This window comes from Herpailurus yagouaroundi, unplaced genomic scaffold (assembly GCF_014898765.1).
Source record: "Herpailurus yagouaroundi ecotype Mexico unplaced genomic scaffold, PumYag 163, whole genome shotgun sequence".
Lineage (NCBI taxonomy): Eukaryota > Metazoa > Chordata > Mammalia > Carnivora > Felidae > Herpailurus > Herpailurus yagouaroundi.
This window is the reverse complement of record NW_024412404.1, coordinates 35865155-35890269: the sequence shown is the minus strand read 5'-3', so window position 1 is coordinate 35890269 and position 25115 is coordinate 35865155. Positions and strand designations below refer to the sequence as shown.

Genomic DNA, 25115 nt, shown 5'->3' with positions numbered 1-25115 from the left:
ACATGTTTGCCTGTTGGACTCCCGTCCTCCAAAGCTGTTTGATGCTGAAAATGTGTTCTCGCCAAAACGGAAAAACATCACCATCTTCACAAAGGCTTTATTTGAGGGTGTTATTGTTATGTTAGCCAGAGATCTCTGGGTTGTATAAGTTTGGGGTCACCTAGAGTGTCTATACTTAGAGAATGAATTGATTTATTGTGAAGTAGATGTATTACAATTTTTGAATCAATAAATGGCCATTCTGGAAAGCCTTCTGGTTCTTTACTTGCTGTTAAGTAATACATCTTTGAACATTGAGAATGGGATCCTATTAAAAAGAAACCTGCATGAGTATTTACTAAGTCTTTCATCTAGAACTTCTTTGAAACACATAAAGAAGTCAGTCTACCTTATCTGAGATGCTTTTTATGATTTCTAAAAAGATATACAAAATATATTTTTCCCAATTGTAAAAGTAATCCATATGTACTATAGAAAAAGAACACAAAGTTATAAAGGAGAAAATTAAAATCGACAGTCCCACTAGCCAGCAATTACTATGTTAAACCCTTTGACGAACATCCTTTAAGATGATCAAATTAAGTTAGTTGTCTTTGAAAGTGATTTTTTAAAAGTATTTTTTTAAATGTTTTTATTATTTATTTTAGAGAGAGAGAGAGAAAGAGAGAGAGACACACACACACACACACACACACATAGCCTGAGTAGGGGAGGGGCAGAGAGAGAGGGAGACACAGAATCCGAAGCAGGCTCCAGGCTCTGAACTCAGCACAGAGCCTGACGCGGGGCTTGAACCCACGAACCGGGAGACCATGACTTGAGCTGAAGCCAGACACTTAACGGACTGAGCCATCCAGGCGCCCCTACCTTCAAGTGATTTGTGAATAAGGGAGGGCTTTAAGCCTCTCTATAATCCAAAGACTGTTTTTACTTAGCACCTCACTGGGAGGAATATCGGTAAAACATGAGTCTTCCTAAATGTACTAATTGCCAATACTCCAGCACATGCCCAATCCTTTCGTTATGTGTTTCTCAAAACCTTTTGGAGACCATGGTTTCTAGGATGACATATTATTTTGTGATGGCTTGATAATAGGACCAGTAGAGGATATATTTCCTTAAAGACATGAGCAATGTTTCCCTTTGGTGTGTGAAAGAAGGAAGAAAAGTGTGAAACTGGAGGGTGTAGTCCCATCATCTCAGATTATAAGAAGCCACTTCCCTGGTATCTGAAACCCACGAGGCACCTCTGCAAAAAGCAAAGACAAAATATTTGCTGAGCCACTTTCTTGCTTTCTGTGTGTTGGGATGGGGTGAAGATGTCCAGGGCAGTCATCTTTGTGTTCCCTCCAATGCCAAGCCCAAATCCTGGGGCCTAGTAGTGTAGTAGGATTTAGTTAAAGTATTAGCAATTAGGAATAATCAAGGTCAAAGAACACTTAAGGACACATTATTGACACCAGCTCCCTTCATATGCCACTTAACGATGTAAGAGATCCAGATCTTAGTCATGGTTATCACCCTTCTCAGACATGTCGCTGGCCTAGTAATTAATATCTAAGAATGGAGGCAGGTACAGGAACAATCTGCAGACCAATACAAGAACATGGTTGTAATTAGTGGGCACATGCCACCAAACCCTGCACTTTTGTACTGAGGTGGTTTTCTGCGGCAAAAGAATGTCTTCTGGTGTCTTGGGAACCTTCTGGAGAAGACATGCATGTACAGAAGAGCTTGCTTCTGCATTATATGGGGCATAGTTTTTCAAAGCACAACCTCAAGACTGTCTGCATCAGAATCTCCTATAGTGCCTTCTAAAAATGCAGGCTCTTGATTCCCATTCCAGAATTACTGAATCAGAGTCTTTTGGACTTGAGGTCTAGACGATTCTTAGGCAACCTGTTGTTTGAGAACATGGGATTAAGCAGTGTTTCCAAGCTTTTTTTTTTTTTTCCTGTCACTTGGAGTTAGAAATGTTTAATAAAACAATCCTTATTTTTACTAGGGCAGTACATTCATATATTCTATTCCATTCTTTTCTATCCAGTTTGTTGACTGTGATCCATTAAGTTGATTTCATGACCCACTAATGCTGAATTAGAAAACTGGACTGGCACAAGAACAGACACTCAGATCAATGGAACAGAATAGAGAACCCAGAAATGGACCCACAAATGTATGACCAACTAATCTTTGACAAAGCAGGAAAGAAAACCCAATGGAATAAAGACAGTCTCTTTAGCAAGTGGTGCTGGGAAAACTGAACAGCAACATGCAGAAGAATGAACCTGGACCATGTTCTTACACCATACACAAAAATAAACTCAAAATGGATGAAAGACCTCAACGTAAGACAGGAAGCCATCAGAATCCTCAAGGAGAAAGCAGGCAAAACCTCTCTGATCTTGGCCGCAGCAACTTCTTACTCAACACATCTCTGGAGGCAAGAGAAACAAAAGCAAAAATGAACTATTGGGACCTCATCAAAATAAAAAGCCTCTGCACAGCGAAGGAAACAATCAGCAAAACTAAAAGGCAACTGACAGAATGGGAGAAGATATTTGCAAACAACGTATCAGATAAAGGGTTAGTATCCAAAATCTATACAGAACTTATCAAACTCAACACCCAAAAAACAAATAATCCAGTGAAGAAATGGGCAAAAGACATGAATAGACACTTCTCCAAAGAAGACATCCAGATGGCCAACCGACACCTGAAAAAATGCTCAACATCACTCACCCATCATCAGGGAAATACAAATCAAAACCACAATGAGATACCACCTTACACCAGTCAGAATGGCTAACATTAACAACTCAGGCAACAACAGATGTTGGCAAGGATGCAGAGAAAGAGGATTTCTTTTGCACTGTTAGTGGGAATGCAAGCTGGTGCAGCCACTCTGGAAAACAGTATGGAGGTTCCTCAAATAACTAAAAATAGAACTACCCTACGACCCAGCAAATGCACTACTAGGTTATTTATCCAAGGGATACAGGTGTGCTGTTTCAAATGGACACATGCACCCCCATGTTTATAGCAGCACTATCAACAATAGCCAAAGTATGGAAAGAGCCCAAATGACCATCGACGGATGAATGGATAAAGAAGAAGTGGTATATATATACAATGGAGTATTACTCGGCAATCAAAATGAATGAAATCTTGCCATTTGCATCTATGTGGATGGAACTAGAGGGTATTATGCTAAATGAAATTAGTCAGAGAAAGACAAATATGACTTCACTCATAGGAGGATTTAAGAGAGAAAACAGATGAACATAAGGGAAGGGAAACAAAAATATAAAAACAGGGAGGGGGACAAAACAGAAGAGACTCATAAATATGGAGAACAGAGGGTTCAGGAGGGGCGGTGGGAGGGGGGATGGGCTAAGTGGGTAAGGGGCACTAAGAAATCTACTCCTGAAATCATTGTTGTACTATATGCTAATTTGGATGTAAATTAAAAAAATAAAATTTAAAAAAGAAGAAAAAAAATTGGATTCAGTGACTTTCCATGTTTCAACATTAAACATTGTACAACTAGGAGGAATTGAACAACATACAGAAAATAAAAAATCTCATCCTTTTTTCCCCCTTCCTTTCAGATTGTAGCCAATATGAAGATTGTCAAAATTCCTAGAAGCACAAGAGATGACATACCTGAGCTTTAATCTGTTGTGACTTTGAACAATCAAAATCTTTGGGCTTTCGTTTTCATCATCTATAGCATGAAGCTAGTAGTTCCCTTTACATTTCTTAAAAATTTTCAAGTGAAACTAAGGAAGCTCTGTGAACTCTAAATGCATACATTGAGGGGCTCCTGGGTGGCTCAGTCAGTTAGGCATCTGACTTCAGCTCAGGTCATGATCTCAGTTTGTGAATTCAAGCCTCGCGTCAGGTTCTGTGCTGCCGGCGTCTAGCCTGGAGCTCGCTTTGAGTTCTGTGTCTCTCTCTCTGCCCCTTCCCTGCTCACGCTCTGTCTCTCAAAAATAAGTAAACATTAAAAATATAATAAATGCATACACTGATATAGACATTGAGTATAATACATTAGTGTAATACAATTAATGTAATTATGTCCTTTTACATGAATTGTACTTGAAACAGTTTGGATATTGGGGTACCTCTACTCATAACACCTGTTGCTTTCTGGTCATAAGTACACTCCTTGATCCCTAGTGGATGGGCTTTAGAGGAAAAGGTACTGCAGAAATCATGTGAATGGTTATGCAAATATTTGGTTCTTTCTGTTATATTCTTCGTTGCTTTCATACAAGAGAAAGAACATTCCTGGGAGAGCAATCTAGATCTTTGGTCTCTGAGATACACTCTTAAGCCTTATAACCCACACACCCTGGTCATTGTTGGGAAAGTGGTAAAATACATGCTCATTAGTTTATTAATCATTTCAAAACATTGGAAAATGGTTAAAATATATTGTATTCATATAAATGAATACTAACAACCCTTCTAACATATATACTTTAATTTGGATGTATTTTAATTTCATGAAAAATGTTGCTGATATATTGTGGAGTACAAAGTTACATATTCAACATGCCAATTATGTAAATATATATGTATATATATGTATACATATAGGAAAAGTGCCAAGAGAAATTATGCCATTTTGCTTTATATTTTTTATTTTCCAAGTTTTCCATATTGACCGATGAGAAAACCACAAATGACCATGAACATCAATAGACAAAAAAGCCTTACTTATTTCTTACTTACTCTGTAAGTATTAGCATAATGGTAGCATTACCTTTGCTTTGATATATCGTGGAGATTGCCCATATCAGCTTATAGTAATACTTTGTTCTTTTTACATGTCACTGTAGTAGTAAAACAAAGTCCCTTATTGATGGACATTTAGGTTTTTACAATCTTTTGTTCTTAACAGCAGTGGGGAAATAAATAATATATACTCCTCTCATTTTTTTAATGTTTGTTTTTGAGAGAGACAGGGTGCGACCAGAGGAGGGGCAGAGAGAGAGGGAGACACAGAATCCGAAGCAGGCTCCAGGCTCCGAGCTGTCAGCACAGAGCCCAACGCGGGGCTTGAACTCACAGACCGTGAGATCATGACCCAACTTGAAGTCAGATGCTCAACTGACTGAACCACCCAGGAGCCCCTAGGAGTGGAAATTCTTAATCCACACATACAAACCTGTTAAAATTTTACTCTTCAAAACAATTTCTACCTGAGTTTTAAGTTTAATTAAGTGGCAAAAGATATATTTAGGTGAACAGACCACTATCACTCACTGTTGACTCTGCTCCCTCTCACACCCTTGACTGTTTTGTGTCCCTACTTTTCTGAGATCAGATTTCAAATTTTCTGAAGTATGTGTTGTTTAATAAATTAGAAGCTGCTATTGTTAATACACTAACTGATTTTAAGCTCAAAAGTCCAAAAGCTGTGTGCGATATACTTTTGTGGGCTTTGAGGCTCAGTATGGAATACATAATTACTACACAAACGTTTCCTACCACTTTGGTTATACTCTACATCTGGATGGCTTTTAGTAAATATAATTAGGATTCCAAGTCTGACTAATACGATGACACGGTTCACTGAAACTACAAATATATATCAAATTTATATTTAAAACAAAACACTAAAGCCATTTTACTGAAAACTAGATTTATTTTAAAATTAAGTGCATAGCACTCATCTAATTCCATTGGTGTAGAATTTAGCACCATACTCGCTATTTGCAATTAATGTCACAACACAGATACATTTTGGTTTGCAGTCTGTACTTGAGTAGTGTTTATTTAGTGGACTTTGGTAAAGCCCTTTATACATATCATTAATCTCTTCACAGTACACATTTAATGATGGTCCAGTAATCTCAAAAAAAAAAAAAAAAAAAAAGAAAGAAAAAAGACCTACTTTAAAGACTAACCAATAAATTAAACAAAACAAAACCCACACAACTCCCCCCACCCCCGTCCCCCAAGGCTAGCAGTTGTGAGTTGTATTTATATTGAAACCTAATGTTTTAAAAATAGTTCTGATTCTCCAATCACCCCACCCACCCCATCCTGGGTATGCAGCAATAGTAACCAATTAATTATTTTATTCTACCCCCCCCCAAATTAATCCAGTGTTTAGTTTTTTTAAATATAAACAGGGAAAGTGTTATAAGTTTTTTAAAAAGGCATATTCTTCTATAACAAGAATGACATTTAAACCAATCAATAAAAGCATTTGACAAGACATTAAATTACCATAGGCACCGGCTGTTGTTTCAAGTTGGGATCTCTATCCCAGTATCTTACATTCATAGCATTATTGAGGTAGTTAAAATACTGAAAATCGGACTCCAGGTGCTGGGTTCTGAATGTGAAAGATATATTCTCTTTTGAACCCACTTTCCCCCAAATAATTCAAGCTCTCTTGAGGTAAGAACTACCAAAATCCAATTAGCAGCCTTCTAGAGGAAAAGTGATGATACTTTCAGAAAACAATTTTCATGCTTCAAAACTGCCATGAGTGAGTGTTCTTACCTGAGTGGTTTTTAATCTACCAGACTAATAAATTCACGTCATGCCCTATGTACTCTATTATACAAGTTACCATTCTTTTAAGGAAAGGACATTCTCTAAGAATTCATGCTGGCAGAAGCCACCCACCCACATTTATCCACTGGAGCCATCTGGATCAGTCCACTACTGCGTTGAGTCCCTTCCTTTCCTAACAAAAGCCATTGGCTTGATTACTGAGACTCCTGCTGCATACCCACAACACATTTATAATATTGTCTTCAATGCATATTGTGGCAGTCACATACCTGCCATGCAATTTCCCTTCTATTCAAGTGCTATCTTTAAAAACACACACACACGCACGCACACACACACACACACAAAACAAAAAGACACACCTTACTAATTTTTAAATCAGAAAGCTTCCCTCCACCAAATCTCTGTTCTCCCACAGATAAGAGCACAATGTATACAGTTTCAGTTATTACAATGCTTTCTTTCTTTTTACGTTTTATTCCCTCTGAATTCTTTCCCCCAAATTGCCCTTGCTGTAATGACTTATTATTGCTGTTTTCACTCATGACCAATACAGTGAAATGTCCCAGGGCAGCTCTGGGGCTGATGTAATGAAAGTGGCTACTGAAATTTAGTCATCAGTTCCTTTGCCTGCTTACACTGACTGGCTGGATTGAAAGGCTGCTTATAAAACTTGTCTTCCACGTAACAAAGTGCTGCTCTAGCACAACCTGAGAACTACCCTGGCCACATTCCATTTCAAAATAAACCTATAGGACTTCATTCTAGCTGACAGTTTACAGCCAAGCCTTCCCTTGAAAAAACCTCTAGAGTAACATCAATTCTGAGTATAAATCATTGATTGCACCGAGAAATGCAAAACCTCTGTATGTATCATGAATGATAGGAACCACTTCATTCGTTCTAAGCTACAATTATGTTCTCATTTGAAAACACATCCTAGCAAGAGTATTTTAACCTATGTTATAAAGGTAGTTCATACTATAACATTCCCAAAACATGTTGCATTACAGTTAAGTGTTTCCAAGTAGTACAAATTCCCTGAGTTAAATGTGTTTTAATTCTAAAGATATGAGGTTGATCACTTAGGGGGAAAAATAAGAAAAACTTATGACCATGATTTTAAGAGATCTAATCCATCCTTAATCTTAGTACATGAATCCAGATACTTATATTGTGATAGGAAGTTATATAGAATCATCTAAAAAAAATTTTTTTTCTTTTACTGCAGATTGGTATAGAATAGCATTTCATGAGTTTAAACTTAGTAAAAATTCATTTGTGGGTCAAAAATGGAACTCAAAACTGCAGAATAAAAAAAAAAGGACTTCTTCAAAAATTAATACTGTAACTTTCCTTCATAAAAAGACCGTCTGGCAAGTCCACAGATAAACATTAGTCTCTGACATATAAGCCAACATTGGGCCCAGAGCCCACCGCAGGCCAATCTCAAAATGGCGATTTGGAGTCTGTCCAAATTTTGTTGTAGTGAATATTTTTGAAATATTTGGACCATCAGCCAGGGCTTGAAAATTTTTGTCATTATAGGGGTGTGTTTTAACAGGATTTGATATACCTACTGTTAAAGTGTTTGCGGTGTTTGTTCGGTCCTCCCAGGTGTTCGTGGCGCACTGAAAGGGATTTTCAGTCTTCCTAGCAGATGCTGGTATCTGAAGAGTTCTGATGCAATCTGGATCCCTTTCCTTTTGAAGAGAAGTTTACAAAAAGCTTGCCCCAGAGCTTCAAGTCACAAACAGTCTGGGTCAGGTATTACCTTCACATAAAATCACCTTTCAAAGCATGGAGTAATGCAAGGGTAATGTTCATTTATCTGATAACTCCGGTTATAAGAAACATTCAGACAGGGCTTAACTTCTACTGGTATTGCCAGTGACATCCCAACACCAGTCTGCACATGCCCAAGGCCCTGAACACTAGTTTGGAAGCCAGCAGGACACGTCTGTAGTGTGTAAGATGAGGTGTGTGTGGTGGATACAATCTGCTGACAGCTTGGTTGTTCCGCTACAGGATGGCGATACTGCAGTGAGGTCTGATGCGTCTGATGGAGATACTGAGGCTGCTGAAAGTGAACTGGCCGCGAGGGCTGAGAAGCTGACTGGAACACACTCAGCTGTGCTGGCTGGGATCCTGCCTGTCCTCTCTGTTTGTTTGCCTCTTTCACATCATTATCATGAGCGCTGCGTAGAGAGAAAGAAAAATGTCAATAATACTACTTCCAATTCGGGCGCCTGAGTGGCTCAGTCGGTTAAGCATCCGACTTAGGCTCAGGTCATGATTTTGCAGTCGTTGAGTTTAAGCCCCCATTGGGCTCTGCACTGGCAGCTCGGGGCCTGGAGCTTGCTTTGGATTCCGTGTCTCCCTCTCTCTCTGCCCCTTCCCTGGCTCATGCTCTGTCTCTCTCTCAAAAACAAACAAACACTGAAAAAAAAAATTATAATGTTACTTCAACTCTTCAACAGTTGACTCCATGGACTGCCCCACTGCCCAGGTAGCAGTCACTGTAACCATAATTTTAACAACAGTGAGATTTTACTCTTATCCTTCTAAAAGCTCCTTCCTTTGACACAAACCTTGGGAATTGGCTGCTGGTAGCTCTGAGGCCTATTTCCAGCTTGGGAAATATTTCCACAATAAGCACTTGAACGTGGCTGCCACTTTGGTGACATCTGGTGGCCCTACAATTTCAAGATGTGGAAGTGGGCAAAAGGGCAAGATTTGCCTGGACTGATGAGTTGTGAGCTCACGTAAGAGCAGCTCCTTTCCTTATCATGTACCCCAAATCATGACAGCAATGACAGCCTCTCACTGGAAAACAGCTAAAGTACAGCTTTCTGCCAAGTACTAATCATAAAATGGCTTGCTCATGGCAGCTAGTAACTGTCAGAGCCAAAATCCTAAAAGCTCTTTGCTTTTAAGAAGTTCTTTTCAGAGGGACACCTGGGGGGCTCAGTCAGTTAAACGTCTGATTTTGGCTCAGGTCATGATCTTGTGGTTTGTGGGTTTGAGCCCCACGTTGGGCTCTGTGCTGACAGCTCAGAGCATGGAGCCAGCTTGGGATTCTGTGTCTCCCTTTCTCTCTGCCCCTCCCCCGCTCACACTCTGTCTTTCTGTCAAAAATAAACATTTAAAAAAAAGGAAGTTCTTTTTATGGCCTTGTACATGAAGAAAAGTATTGAGAAATCACAAACACGAGGTAAGGAGGCTTACATCAATAGCCGTTCAATGCACTGCACTAAAAAATCCCAGGAGTAAGCAGTAAGACGATGCAATCTTGTAGGCCATGTTGGAGAAAGACGAAGTATAATCCTTGAAGAAGCCACACATGCAGCAGCTACTAAAGAAGGTGCATAATTTAGAAAGGCATAATCTGTGGAGACATCAAAAATGAACTTAAGCAACAGAATACACAAGTTATAAGCTCACAAGTCACTTACTGGCGTCCACAATGACTCACCTTGCAAAGATACTTCCAGGAAGTAATCTGCATACTTGGCCATGTAGAGTTTAGTTTTTTCCAAGCAAATCATTGGCCAGCCATCATGAAGATCTGTTTCGTGTACTGCTTCAGAGAGATAATACTCAATGAAATGGGCAGCTGTTGGAAGGCAGAGGTTCCACTGAAAGGTTTCTAATAATAACAGTTCCATATGTAGCAAATTTTGCTTTGTTAATACTAGATTCATGTTAGTCATACAACCCAGGCTGTTGAGCTGTTCCAGCTTAGGCACACTATCTTCTTTTTCTTCGAATTTACCTTATAAGAAAAGGGGGGAGGGGTAAGACAGAGAGACAAAATGTTATACAAGTGATCATTATAGGTCTGGTCACTTCAATGGGATTTGCTGTCTTACTGCAAAGACTTAGATCCAAAGACATTCTTTCTCCTCTCTTGGGCAGAAACAAGTGTGCCAGAACTCTGGTTCTCATATTTTGCAGTATTCTCTCCTGGTGCCTCCATCCCTTACTCCCTACCCGCCTCTAAACAAAAAATGGAACATGTAAACATTCTGACCTATGTCATACTGTATAATGAAAATAGTCATATGTGCCAATGAAAAAATAACTCTCAAATCACCAGCACAATCTTTTCCAGGAAACTTCTTTTGGCAAGGGGGGAACAGCAGTGGTCAGTGGGAGAACAGGCTTTTATTTTAGAATAGAAGAAAGTTTAAAGAATTTCATGTCACGGAGTTATCTGAAATCAAAATAGCTAAGCTTCAGGGGCACCTAGGTGGCTGAGTCGGTTAAGTGTCCAGCTCTTGGTTTCGGCTCAGGTCATGATATCACAGTTTGTGAAATCAAGCCCCACATTGGGCCCTGTGCCGACAGGTGGAGCCTGCTTGGGAGCCTCTCTCTGTCCCTCCCCTGCTCTCTCCATCTCTCTCTCAAAAATAAATACATAAAAACTTCAAGTGGGGAGCCTGGGTGGCTCAGTCGGTTAAGCGTCCGACTTCAGCTGAAGTCATGATCTTGCGGTCTGTGAGTTCAAGCCTCGCATCGGGCTCTGTGCTGACAGCTCAGAGCCTGGAGCCTGTTTCAGATTCTGTGTGTCTCTCTCTCTCTCTGACCCTCCCCCATTCATGCTCTGTCTCTCTCTGTCTCAAAAATAAATAAATGTTAAAAAAAAAAAATTAAAAAAAAAAAAAACTTCAAGTGTTTCATTCTGGCTTATTTTCAGCACAATCTCAATTCCAGAGAGACAGTGGGAGAAAAAACTGGGTGAATATCTAAGAAGCATTCTCATTACACTGAAAAGCCTCCTCTTCTGAATTCAAACAAAACCTAGGTAAGTCTCTTACCAAAAAAGGAACAGGAGAATACTTTATATTTACTTTTGTATCCCCTTACAAAGTAGGAGTAGACATTCTGATGGCTGTACTTTATTATTCTAAGGCATAAACTTCTTTTCAGGAAATACTCATCTAAATGTGCAGCTGAGGAATAGAATTCCCTCTCCAGCCCCAGAATAATGTTTCTACAGATTATTAATGTACCATCTTACACTTTAATTTACTGTATATAAATCATTCATTTTAGGTATCTCTAGAACTTATGGCTGGAAAAAATTCAAACTATCCAGTACCAGTATGGTTTTCAAGATGCAGCATTAGAACCAAAGAATTGTCTTCAAATCTCTCTGGGTTTGTTCAATGGTGGTCCACAGAAGACAGGAAATTATTAACTAAAGCCTTCTACCTTCTACTATTATGTTCTATTTTACATTAAAACAGTCATATAATATTGCAATTATTTCTAATTGTATTGTATGCAATACAATCTATCATATAGATTTCTCACAAAAGCTTTTATACTTGTTCAAAATTATAGTTGTTAGACTATGTTACATATTACTATATAAAATTTTTTGTTTTACTATTTTGAGAACTATTTCTTTTTTTTTTTTTAACTTTTTTTTCAACGTTTATTTATTTTTGGGACAGAGAGAGACAGAGCATGAACGGGGGAGGGGCAGAGAGAGAGGGAGACACAGAATCGGAAACAGGCTCCAGGCTCTGAGCCATCAGCCCAGATCCTGATGCGGGGCTCGAACTCACGGACCGCGAGATCGTGACCTGGCTGAAGTCGGACGCTTAACCGACTGCACCACCCAGGCGCCCCATTTGAGAACTATTTCAACATATTTGATTTCTTTGGAAATCTTGTAATTTTATTTTATCCATTTAAAAACATGTTTTGGAGAAGAGCCAGAAAGACTGTCAAAGCAACAGAAACCACACAAGCTTCCATGTGAAGTTTCTTTTCCAAGAAAGGATGGGTTTATATCACGTGTTGGAGGTGCTACAACAAATGGTAATGGTCACCAGCCCAGATGTTCAGCAGACTGGAGTCAGTGGTGCTATTCAAGTCTGTCCGCCCAGGGCTGGGAAAAAAGTACTGCTGGCTACCTTGGGTCTGGCTTAAGGGGGAGGGGACCTGGGGTAGGTTTTGTCTCTTATGCCAGGTGAGTCAAAGCTCATGACTTAATGAAGAGGTGAAGTCCAAAGAGAATTTTTCTCCTGCCTCAGAAATTTTGAGCATCTTTAGATCTAAATTACTCTTAAGTATATATTGCTACAGGTAGGAGGTGATCAAAAAACCATGTACAATTCAGACTCTGAAAGAATCTAGATAGCCCCTCCCAATTCAAATCACATACAGATGAATTTCACAAGTGTTTCCAGTGATATACTCAGTAGGGCTGAGAGCACTAAAGTGATCTTTACAAGCTGGTCATCCAGCATCATCACTGCATAAAGATACGGGAAAGGAACCCACTGTTCTCCACTGTCAGAGTGGAGAGTGTCCCAGGAATTTAGTTCAATCCCTCTGGATGAATCATTAAGGTTTTCAAAGTACCCTGCCATTTGTGTAGCAACAGCAACACCCTCAGTGTACTTCAAAGGAATATCATAAAAATTAATGTGTTTATTTACATCATGCTTGAAGTTCCTTTGAAGAAATTAATACACTATAACTCACTGTTTAATTCAAGGATCAAGAATGTTTCCTATTATTTCTTTGAAACTTTCAACACTGAAAACAAAATTGTATAAGACCAATTTCAAAGCTCAAAAAACGAAGGCAATGAGGTTGGCTGATTCATTCAAGGTCAAGTAAGCTGAACCAAACCAAAAATGGAAGCCAAAAGGAAGACTTATGTTTGAATTCCCAAATCTGTACTTCTAGATCAAAGTATTGCACTAGGTTATATGGGGACAACAACTATCAAAATAGACAGAATTCTGTATTATTAAAAATCTATGGGGTTCTGTATTTATAAAGTACTTGGCGGTTACAAGTGTAAAAAGAAAGCCTTTGTACCTTGACTTGCAAAGTTAAAAACAACCTGTGTACTGCATAATGACTATACATGGGATTTTATTCAGGCTTAAGTTTTTTGGAACTTTTTCATTATATATAGTGATATACTCCGATACATAGATACTAAAAGACTTAAAAATGTGTGACAGCGTCAGTGAGTACCTGCATTCATAACCATCATTTTTGTTGTGCTCAAAGCTATGTGCACGGGTATTTTAAATCTACTTATCTGCAATACCACATACAGATCACAAAGATCAGTTTCTTCAATTGAAAGGAAATACCAGAAGCCATGTGATTATATTGATAAGGGCCCCAAACAGGAAATAAGGGCACAGGAAATTCACATCTGCTTCCCAGAAAATAAAGAATTAGACGCCACAGAAACAAAACATCGGACTTTCTTTCCTTTATAGGAAATGCTCAGATCAGCTATGGAAACCAGCACATTTTCAAAGCCAGCAGTGAATGGTAGGTATATGGCAGAAGGAGCCAGGATCCTATGTCACTGTATACTCTGCCAATAGACATTTCGATTCTTTTATTACTGAGCAGGAAAAAAGTCATCTTTGATACATACTAAGAATTTTCACAAATTTGTTAGACTACCAATCTAAGAGAAAAACCAAGTAAGGAACAGGAAGAGGCAATTCATAGGAGGGAAAAAGTTCTATTCATATTTTAAAAAAGGTTCTATTCATATTTAACTATTTGCATTAAAAAGATGTAAATCAAGTCAACTAGGAAGTAAAATTTTCACTTTTCAGATAACCAATTAAAAAGTTTTATCAACCCATTGCTGGTAAGCAAGGAGAAATAAGCATTTGTCACAGATTTTCACTACTAATAGCCTATCTTACTTTTGGCTTCATCCTGATTTTGAGATCATTTCTTAGTTACACAAGACCTTGACCAGTATCAAAAGCCTCATATCCAAGACTGCTTCCGTGCTCTCTACAAGTTCAATGCTGATCACAGAAGCCAAGGGAAGCCAGGGTATACGAGACAAAGAGTTAGAATTTAAGAATTTCCCAGGATGAAGCACAGACTTTTCTGGAAAGAGCCAGAATCTTTAGAGCTAGGGAGTCAGACTAAAGATTATAGAAGAGATTATAGAAGAATTAATCATTATGATGCTAACATTTATGTTTCAATTTCCTATGTGTTTTTAAACATCTTACCCTACTTGATCCTCACAACAACTCTGTCAGTTAAGTCTTTATTTTCTTTTTTTTTTTTCAACGTTTATTTATTTTTGGGACAGAAAGAGACAGAGCATGAACGGGGGAGGGGCAGAGAGAGAGGGAGACACAGAATTGGAAACAGGCTCCAGGCTCTGAGCCATCAGCCCAGAGCCCAACGCGGGGCTCGAACTCACGGACCGCGAGATCGTGACCTGGCTGAAGTCGGACGCTTAACCGACTGCGCCACCCAGGCGCCCAAAGTGTCTTTATTTTCATTCTACAGACAAGTAACTTCAGACTTAAGGGTTGTTGAAATGCATATTGCTGACAACAGATTCAAACCTAGGAAATTCACCACCGTAATCCCTACTCTAAAACACCATACGGCTCGCTCTTTCATCAGAGACAGCCTGTCGGACCTTTCTTCCCAGCTCCAACAGTGCAGACATACAGGCAGCTGGGTACAGATATTACCTGGAACTCACAAGCTGTGCTCCATCTTTGGCCAAACTACTGACAGCCTCCCATCCTATTTAATAAGCAGAATCCACCGTCCCCCAGTCCTGTCAGCTGCAAGCTGTTCTCCACTTTTACACAACAGGCTGCTCACCCTAAAGCAGGGAGCAGATGGGGAAGGCGAGCATACAGAGTTCAATCACTCTGGGAGGAGAGAGGCAGGACTTAAATAAAGTTTATGAAACCTAACTGGAGAGCTGCCAAAGATAAGAAAAGTGTAAGAATGTTAAGAAACACTAGAATGTACTCCACAAGTTAAAAACAGACACCAGATACTAAAAATAGGCTACCAGTTTATACGCATCCGAAGTACTTTTGTAGCAGCAAACCTACAGAGTAGAGACAGACTACTAAGGGTCTCTTTGATTCCTGACCCAAGGATACAGCCAACAGCTTAAACTCTTGACCACTGCCTACTTGGAGGGGCTGAGACCCTGGGGCATACCTATCTCACTCTCTTCACTATCCAGTGGAAAAGGAACAATGTAAAAACAATTCCTCTCTTTTGGCAAAGAGAGGTTAGGGGATGCCAGCAGAACAAAGGGAGGAGGTATCTGACGCTCAGCAATAGCTGATCAACAATTCATATTTAAGCCACAGGAATACAAATCCTAAAGCCTAGCTCCTTGAAAATGTGCAAAAATAATCTTCAATAAATTGATCATGATCTTAAACAGTAAGAGATAATTAAAAAAACAAGAACAATTAAAAGCTCCATTTCAATCAACCTAAGATGGTGCACAAATAAAGTATCTTTTCCCCAAATTGTAGAAATTTCAAGAACTTGGCACCAATGCTAAACACTGCATGGTGGCCAGAAATCTTAGATTATTCAACTAGAATCCCCAGGAAACTTTAGCAATAACATGTAGTTTAAGAATATCTAGTTGAGGGGCGCCTGGGTGGCTCAGTCGGTTGAGCGTCCAACTTCGGCTCAGGTCACGATCTCGCGGTCCGTGAATTCGAGCCCCGTGTCAGGCTCTGGGCTGACAGCTCACAGCCTGGAGCCTGCTTCTGATTCTGTGTCTCCCTCTCTCTGCCCCTCCCCCATTCATGCTCTGTCTCTCTCTGTCTCAAAAATAAATAAAAGTTAAAAAAAGAAAATTAAAAAAAAAAAAAAGAATATCTAGTTGAGTAACTCCTAATTCATTTGATAAGTTACCACTAAGTAAAGTCAAGTAAGTCACAAATGTAAGTCAGTTCACCAGGAATAATCTCCTACTTGGTTTCCACTACGCTTTTAAGAATCTCAGGCATAAAGCAAGATGAGGTTTGGTAGTGGTAAAAGCAGTGATGGCCACAACAGGCAATATCATTTTTCATGAACGATCCTAAGTTTTAAAAATAACCTAACTTGCATATGTGATTTCCAGTGTCTATTATAAACTGATCCTATTATAAACTAACATTTTGTAGGATAAGAAGCCATTCCATTTGTGAATCCTCACACATCCAATGTATCAAGTGTGGGTTTTTCTAATCCTATGCCAACTACAAAAGCACAAAGGGCTTCACAGCCAGTGATGAAACACATACAGAATTGTACATGAGATTGCTTATGAGAATGAAACTTTAATTAAAGGTTAAATTAAAGGTTAATTATAAACCTACAAGTATTACCTCTCCAGCATTCTGGATAGAGGGGAGAGGAGCAGGTGATGTGTCTGGATCATAGAGGACAACAGATTAAAGGAGAAATACAGATTTTCAGAAAATAGTACTCTGGTAAGAATTTGGCTCAAGGTGTATGGGAACAGGGAGTCAAAGCACAAAACTGTTCTACAAAGAACTCTGGTGGTAGCATGTAGGGGGAATGTTCCTTAGACAGCACCCACATAAGATCCCAAACCCTCAAGAGGGGGTTAGAAATGAAGGCAGTAGGTATTACTACGAAGTACTCTGAAGTGGGGATTACATTTCTACTGTAAATTACATTACTAAAAGAAAAACCCAATTTTAATTCCTTTACTCACCCTCTTTCTCTTCAGTCAAGATACTAACAATGAAATGAATTACAGGAAGAAACTAAGAGAAAGAGCCACCAAAAGACCCAACAGTACATTCTTCATCAGGTAACAAACAGGATTTATCAGAGTCTACCCTGCAGGCCACCACTGAGCCAGGCCTATTGCAAAAACAGTCTTTCCCATTTGTAGAAGCTGCCTGTGAACCTTCAGTTCATTAAGTCAACTCACTATGTAGTCAGTAGAAGGTATTCTAACAACACAAGACTATAGTACCTTTTGGACAGAGTTTCCCAACCTCAGTTCCACTGACATTTGGGGCCAGAAATTCTTTACGGGGCGGTGGGGGGGGGGGGGGGGCTGCCTTGTGCATCATAGATATTTAGTAGCACCCTCTACTTACTAGAGCCCTCTACTTTAGACTAGAGGCTAGTAGCACCCTCCCAGGTTGTGACGACAACCAAAACTGTCTCTACCCAATGCCAACTATTTACTGTGGGTCAGTTTTTCCTGGTTGAAAGCCTAAGGCAATGGTTCTCAAATGGAAAGGTACATCAGAATCAGCTTTGGAACTCAAGCCCCATGATACAGATTCTAAGTCAATAGATCTGGTGTGGCCTAGACATTTGTATCAGAATCTTCAGGATGTAGGGCTTAAGCATGTAAGTTTTTAAAAGACTTCAGAGCTAGTCTTTTATGTCTAGTTAAGAATGATTATGCCAAGAAGCACTTTCAACATAAACTTTCTGATATTAGTAAACTGGAATGAATGCAATTTGGTGATGTTTCACTGACCTCTATATGAATTTATTTTATTCCAAACAATGGAAACTTCTAGTCATGTAGATGAGGTTCATACTTACTTGCTAGAAGCAGACAGGAAAGTGCAACTAAATGCAGCTGCTGGATGGAGATGTCATACCGATCCATAAATAAGTCCAGCAAATAGACAGCCAGATGTCGGGCAGAAGGGCAGAGAGTGAAGCGATTGCTCACAATGGCAATCAGGTCAGCAAAATACCTTCTGAGACTTAGTTGAGGGGACTGGCCTTTGTAGGAAGGCAACTTCAGCTCCTAAATCAAGAGGAACAACATTTAGTGTAACATGGCCTGTAGGAGTAGTATCCCTACGATGCAAAGACAACTTTTGCCCCCAATATATTAGTGTTATAAGTGCCTAAAACACTTCTTGAAGGAAATACAAATTTGAAAAAGTTTAATGCCATAATGAATGGCATTTAAAATTTAAAACCAAACTTTTCTTATTTTTAAACATCTGTGAGGTGAGAAGTTATAGGTGTTTCATGCATTAATTATAGAAGGGATATATTCCAGCAAGATTTTTGTATCCTTTTTTCCCTACCACGTGTTTTTAGAAAAACATTGATACCAAAAACCCAACCACACCACACATATACACCCCCTTTAGGAGGCTCAAAGCTTTGGGGTAGAAGGTAACAGGTAGTGAATATGCTCCTAGTAGGTCAAATACTATTACACTTGCAGAGACGTGGAAGGTAGAGACTAGTATTCATCCACTAGGATCTTCTAAGCATGCTTCCATTTGAGCAGTTTTATCTCTCATTTGCCATTACCTTTTCATATACCTAAAATTTTTCCCATCATTGCTGTTCAATCTCAGAATTACATGAACCATTTTTCGAAAATTAGAAATTTTCTATACTATTAAAGTATTTCCAGAACATACAGAAAGCAGAAAGATAAAAAGGTTCTAAATTCATTTCATGAGATCAGCATAATACTAACATTAAACCTAATAGGTATCACAATAGCAGGAAATTACATAGATATGACCTCAAAACCACAGGCAAAAAAAAAAAAAGATTAAACTTCATCAAAATTTAAAAATTTTGTGCAAAGTTCACTCTTTTCAACAGAGTGAACAGACAATCCACAGAATGGAAGAAAATATTTGCAAATCATATATCTGGTAAAAGGTTAATATGCAGATTATATTATAAAGAACTTTTATACATGCAATCCAACAACAAAGAACTTGCTTAAAGATGGGCAAAAGGTTTAATAAACATTTCTCCAAAGATATATAAATGACCAATAAACACATATAAAGATGCTCAACATTATTAATCATTAGGGAAATGCAAATCAAAACCATTACGAGATACCACTTCAGACCCACTGGGATTGCTATTATCAAAAAAATCCAAAACAGAACACAAGTAGTGACAAGAATGTTAGAAATTGGAACCCATTTGGAATGGTGGGAATATAAAATTGTACAGCCACTGAATAACGATATTACAATTCCTCAAAAAAATTAAACATAGAATTATTATATGATCCAGCAATTCCACTTTTAGGTATACACCAAAAAGAACTGAAAGTAGGGACTCACATATTTGTACCTCTCTATTGTTAGCAGCATTATTCACAAAAGCCAAAAGGTAGAAACAAACAACCTTTCAGTATATGAATTGATAAAATGCATTTTAGTTTAAGATGAAAAAGTTCTACAGATGTAGAGGTAAAAGTAACACAATGTAAATATACCTAATGTCACTGAACTATCCACTTAAAAATAGTTAAAATTTTATGTTGTAAAAACTTTACAATAAACAAACACCAAAAATGGAACTTACATATCTGCCTAACCAATAAGAGCTAAAATTTTAGACAAAATGTTAGCCAATGTAATTTAGTAGTATATCCAAAGAATACATCATCAATTGTAGTACACTCCAGGAATGCAAAGATGGCTTGATATCAGGAAATCTATTAATATATATATATATATATATAATAGTCTAATAAACCAAAGATTATTAGAATATAATACAGTAATCACAAGTTATTACAGAACAGAGAGACAGAAGATCTAACCCAGCTCAGGAGATGGGAGTGCTGGGAAAAAACAAAGCCAGGGGAGGCTTTCTTTAAAAGAGGCTTGAACAGGTCTTAAAGACTCACTGGGAAACACAGCTGGAAAACACTTTATTTGGTGGAGTTTATTTTTCACTATGTTAACTTATTAAATGTGGATAAAACAAAGGCAAGAACACCAAGGACCAAGAGATTTTTAAGAGTGTGTCTAATACATTCTCTTTATATCATTTTAAATGGTAAACTACAAGTGCTTACCAGATGGCTGTCAGATTCAGTTTTCTTCATCCAGATACTACAGTTATGTAAGCATGAAAAAATGACCTATGCTTCTCTCAGCTTACAAGTTTTTTTATAATGTCTATTCCTGATACTCTAGAATTTTACACTCTTGTTCCCGTCTGCTTCTCAGGATCTCACGGGACCAAAGCACAGAGACCTGAGCAGGTCGTCTCCATCTCCAGTCTCAGGTACTAGTCCATTCACCATCCTAAATGCCATCCCTTTCTCAGAACGGGCTACTGTCCAGCCAAGATGGAAATAAAGGCATAGAAGCAGTACTCACAACTGTAAATACAACTGTGTGGGATATTTTTGGAGTGTTTTTCACAAGCTAGCATTGTTCCCATCTGTCATAGACACTCCTGAAAATACTTCCCAGCCATCCTAGGATTTTAGTATACATAGCATAACAATATGAGAAGGTAACAATATGAGAAGTGTAAGAAGACAGCTGCTTTATAGGGTTTTTTGGGGGAAGTGGAGGAGAAAATAGTTATATTTTACAAAAAATCAGAACAGCTGCATTTGGGGTTGAAGGGAATTTCCATTTGCTGTAATTTTTACCCTTCCCTAGTAGATGCAATGCTGCTGGTCAAAGCAACGATTACTCCACACACCTTGGATCTAAACAGATAATTCCTTCCATTGTGTCTAAATGGCAATTGTGCAAAGGAAGAGCTAAATTGAAATGCTGAGTTATTTGAGATTAGACCTCACACAGGCAGAGACATGTCTGTCTCATCCACTATTACCATTCTAACACCTGGCATAGTACCTTGTATATTGCAGGTATTCATATATGTTGAATAAATAAATAAGCATGACTATCCAACTAAATCACTAAATTAATAATCTGGAATTAATTTTTTTATAAGAAAAGTTCATTTTAACTTTTCTTGACTTCGGTATACTACAAACAGGGGTCTCTCCAGTTCCACAAGATTCAAGTTTTACCAATAAACATATTTACCGATTAATAAATTTTTCACAAAGTGTGACTATTGTGTCAATTGTGGCTTACACAGGGCTTAAAGATAAAATAAGACAACCCAGGGTAGCACGCCATAGGTGACCCAAGGTAACTTTCAGTGGCATTCCCTCAGGCCCCATGCTCCAATAGTTCGATAGTTCATAAGCAATTTTAGTACAGGCTTGTGTCTTATTCCTTCGATCCTCCTTAGAGCCTAATACACAAAATATTTAACAAACGTGCTGGAAAAAATCCACTTCCAACCTCAACTGACAAAATTAACTCAATGTCATCACTCGGATTAAAATTACACATAATTTCCATACCATGGAAATCTTTTAAGGAAAATCTTTTGAGTTTTATGTCACTAAAAAAATAAAAGTATCATTAACATCAAAGAATTAATTTCACACATACCAGAGGGATAAAGGGCTGACATTTAGAAAAGGAGAACATTTAAAACTAAAAGACCAAGGGCGCCTAGGTGGCTCAGTTGGTTAGGCGTCTCTGGTTTTGGCTCAGGTCATGATCTCACGGTTGGTGAGTTCAAGCCCCGAGTCAGGCTCTGTGCTGACAGCTCAGAGCCTGGAGCCTGCTTCGGATTCTGTGTCTCCTTCCCTCTCTGCCCCTCCCCCACTTGTACTCGGTCTGTCTCTCAGAAATGAATAAACGTAAAAAAAAAAAAAATCTCTAACCTTAGAAACAGGTACAGTTGTAACAATTTAAGTCGGAATTAGGTTTTCTAATGTAGTTAACCTGGTTTAAAAAAAAACAAAAAACTGACGATACAAGTTCATTATCATCCCAGGAACTTTAATTCCAGTCAGTAACCCTTTTATTTTTTTAAATGCTTATTTATTTTTGAGAGAGAGAAAGAATGCACAAGTGGGGGAGGGCCAGATAGAGTGAGATACACAAAATGTGAAACCGGCTCCAGGCTCTGAGCTGTCAGCACAGAATCTGAGGCGGGGCTTGAACCCATGAACTGTGAGATCATGACCTGAGGCCAAAGTCCGAGGCTTAACCCACTGAGCCACCCAGGTGCCCCATAGTATCCCTTTTATTAAAGAGGCAGTTGTTTTGCTTCTTTCTCATTTTCTGTACATAATAAACGGCCCTCTCCATCCAGGGTGAAACTGAGTTAAGTTGGGGGCAATTTTGGATGTGGTCTCTCTTCTGGTTATCAAAGAGGCAGAGATGACCCGTTAAACTGAGATGTGACATAAGAGCAAAATTGTTAAGAACAATACACAGACTTTGCATTGTGCCAGAAAATTGCACCGAACCCCCCACCCCCCCCAATATGTATTAAAGTCTACTTTCTGCTTTTAGTTAGCTGGAAGGAGCAGCTAACTCCTACCTTAAGGCATTTTGAACAGCCCCCAAATCTGGGGCGGGGGGGGGGGAGGGTCTCAGGGAAAAATAACAACAGTCACCTCTTTCTTAGGGCTTACTATCCCGAAGCACTGTTGTAAAGCACATGCACAATAACAACTCATTTAATCTTCACAATCTCCCCACAAGCCTCATTGTATTATTATTCATTTTACAGATGAGGAAATTGGGAAAGAGAAAATTAAGCAACTTGTCAGAAGTCTTATAGTAGGCAGGTTAGTGGACAGGCTGGGGAATTTATGTACAGATGTGACCTAACAGCGGAACGCAACAGCAACTACAGAACGAGGGCTACTCCGCCCAATAAAAGCCAGCACACACATCTGTTTAAAAACAGTATCAAATTCATGTTCCACTTTCCCTCTCCCAAATACCACGCTCCACCCTCACTTAAGTTACAGGTTCTTCTGATACACCCCAGGGAAGAAACCCAGGAGTTAATTAACCTCGAGCAAATAAGCAAACTCGCCTTTTCTGGTCTGGAAACTAGTGACCGGACTTCCCAGGGAGCCGCGATTTATACTAACTGGCACAAAACACTGAATGGAAAAATCGGGCACCGAAGTTACCTTGTATCGAAGCGCTTGATGAATGTCGGCGGCCAGCTGTCCCCGCCACCACTGCCCCTCCAGCTCCATGGGACCCGGCGACGCGCCTGGCCAGACGCGGCAACTTCAGTCTGTAAGACACACCCCAGACGCGGTCAAGGCCGGCTCCTTCCACACGACCCTCAGCGCCCCCTCCCCGAGGGGTGTGACCTCAAGCCACCCTGGGTGGCTGCTCCTCTTCACCGGACTCGACCTAAAGCCACCAGCACCGATCCAAACCAATTCCCCGACGCCGCGCGTAAGGCCCGAGCTACCCAGTCAGGAGGAGCGGGCTCGCGCTGAGAACTGCCGGCCTGGGTGCCGGGCAAAGGGGACCAACTTGGAGTTCCCAAGGCGCGGCCCGGGGTGCGCGCAAGGGAAGCTGGAGGCGGAGGCCTGACTGGGGGCTCCCCGCGTCCCGGGTTCGAATTCTCACGCCGGCCCCGGGCAGCGGAGAGACTGACGGGCGAAAACCTCCCGCGGATAAACCCGGCCCCGGGTCCCAGCGGCAGCCGCTCGGGCACTCGTTCCCCCCTGGGGGACCTCCCCGCGGCCCCCGCCGGGCCCGGCACGCACCCAGGCCGCCTCCACCTCGTCCAGAGCAGCGCACGGGATCGCGCGGCCCCAGAAAGGCGAACAAAAGGCCGGGCCGGGCGGGTCCGGTGCCCCGCGCCCAGCACAGGCCTGCCGGTCCCCACGGCGGCCTCCCTTACCCGGAACCGCGGCCCTCACAGCCCCAGCCCCGCCGGCGTGCGGGGGACGCCGGCCCCGCTCATGATGCGGACAGTCGGCCGCAAAGCGCCGGCCTCAGCTCGGGCCCAGCGCCGGGGCGCTCGCGCCGCCCATTGTTAAAGGACCGGCAGGCGGCTCGGCGTACAAAGCCAGCGCGGGGGCACATGCGGCCCCGCCGCTGCCAATCTCGTCTCGCGATACAGCCGGGTCACGCCGAGCCGTCCAATCGGCGGCCGGGCCGGGTCCAGGTGCAGCGTCTGGCTGCGGCTCGGAGGCCCCAGCCGGGACCCGGCGGCGTCAACCCCCGCCGGCCCGGCGCGACCCGGTGCTTGGAGCTGCCCGGCAGCTCCACCACCACCTACCGTGAGGCCCGCCCGAGCGGCGGGCAGAAGGCGCCGGAGAAATTACAAAGTTCATCCTCGTTCCGGTAGTCAATTTGGTCATGCCACTCACCTGCTAAGAACCTTCGATGGCTCCCGATGCCCGCGGAGGAAAGTTCGGAAGCGTCAGCTTGGCGTTTTAAAACTCATTGCAATGTGGATTCAAACTGTTTTATCTCACATCATAACAGCCCCGTTTTACATCCTAGGATCTGCTCAGTGGCATTACCAATCCCCCCCCCCCCCCCACGCCCCGTAAATGTTTTTGGCCGTTGCCGAAGCACCTAAAGCGTTTTCTCTGTGAGGTTCTGCTGTCTCTTTAAGTTCCACCTCGAGACCCACTCCTTCCAGAAACCTAATTGACCTTCCCCCCTCATTTCCTTTGCTTTAGAGATTCCCGACAGCTTTGAATAAAGTTGAGCTTACCTTTAGTAACCTAGTTTGTCAGATTGAAAATGGACGTAAATAATCATCTATGGTCTTAAATCCGGAAACTACAGAACTGTGGAAACACTCCAAAACCAAGTAAGGTGATGTGGGACCTGAAATATGATTCGCAGAAATCTAATCAATTGTATTTTAACCTTTTTGGTAGACTATCACAACAAAAGTGCATGGTCAACCCAGGACAGTGATGCTCACTTTTCTGAGAATGCAGAGCAACCTCTTTTAATATTAAAAAATAAATCATGGAAGCTTCCCCCTTTACTTTGAATTCTTTGTCCCCAAAGATGCATGATAAAGAGATACTATAAAGTGATGAATGTATGTTATATAAATCAGTTTTACTTATCACACTGACATCTTGATAAATTTGAAGAACAGCCGCAGATATGTATATGAACCATGTGAGACCACGC

General features: G+C 40.5%; 1 protein-coding gene across 4 annotated transcripts; it reads right to left on the bottom strand.

The window, feature by feature from the left end:
* Positions 1–5639: 5639 nt before the first annotated feature.
* Positions 5640–23975, bottom strand: CCNJ (cyclin J). Of its 4 annotated transcripts, none has more exons than XM_040486001.1 (6): positions 23857–23975; positions 23126–23235; positions 17911–18121; positions 10016–10315; positions 9769–9928; positions 5640–8738 (listed from the first exon to the last, which is right to left on the bottom strand). In XM_040486001.1, the coding sequence occupies exons 2-6, from the start codon at positions 23192–23194 to the stop codon at positions 8327–8329; spliced, it is 1152 nt and encodes a 383-aa protein (XP_040341935.1). In that variant the 5' UTR covers positions 23195–23235; positions 23857–23975; the 3' UTR covers positions 5640–8326. The 4 variants fall into 4 exon arrangements, with proteins under 4 accessions (XP_040341935.1, XP_040341937.1, XP_040341938.1 ...); XM_040486003.1 differs by having other exon boundaries at positions 9769–9895; XM_040486004.1 differs by having other exon boundaries at positions 9769–9892.
* Positions 23976–25115: the final 1140 nt, after the last annotated feature.

Coding starts and splice junctions, on each gene's coding strand:
- CCNJ (XM_040486001.1), bottom strand. CDS start 23,194: ATGGAGCTGGAGGGGCAGTGGTGGCGGGGACAGCTGGCCGCCGACATT. Junction 18,122..23,125: donor ATCAAGCGCTTCGATACAAG/GTAACTTCGGTG, acceptor CTCTTGATTTAG/GAGCTGAAGTTGCCTTCCTA. Junction 9,929..10,015: donor CCTGGAAGTATCTTTGCAAG/GTGAGTCATTGT, acceptor ATGTCTCCACAG/ATTATGCCTTTCTAAATTAT.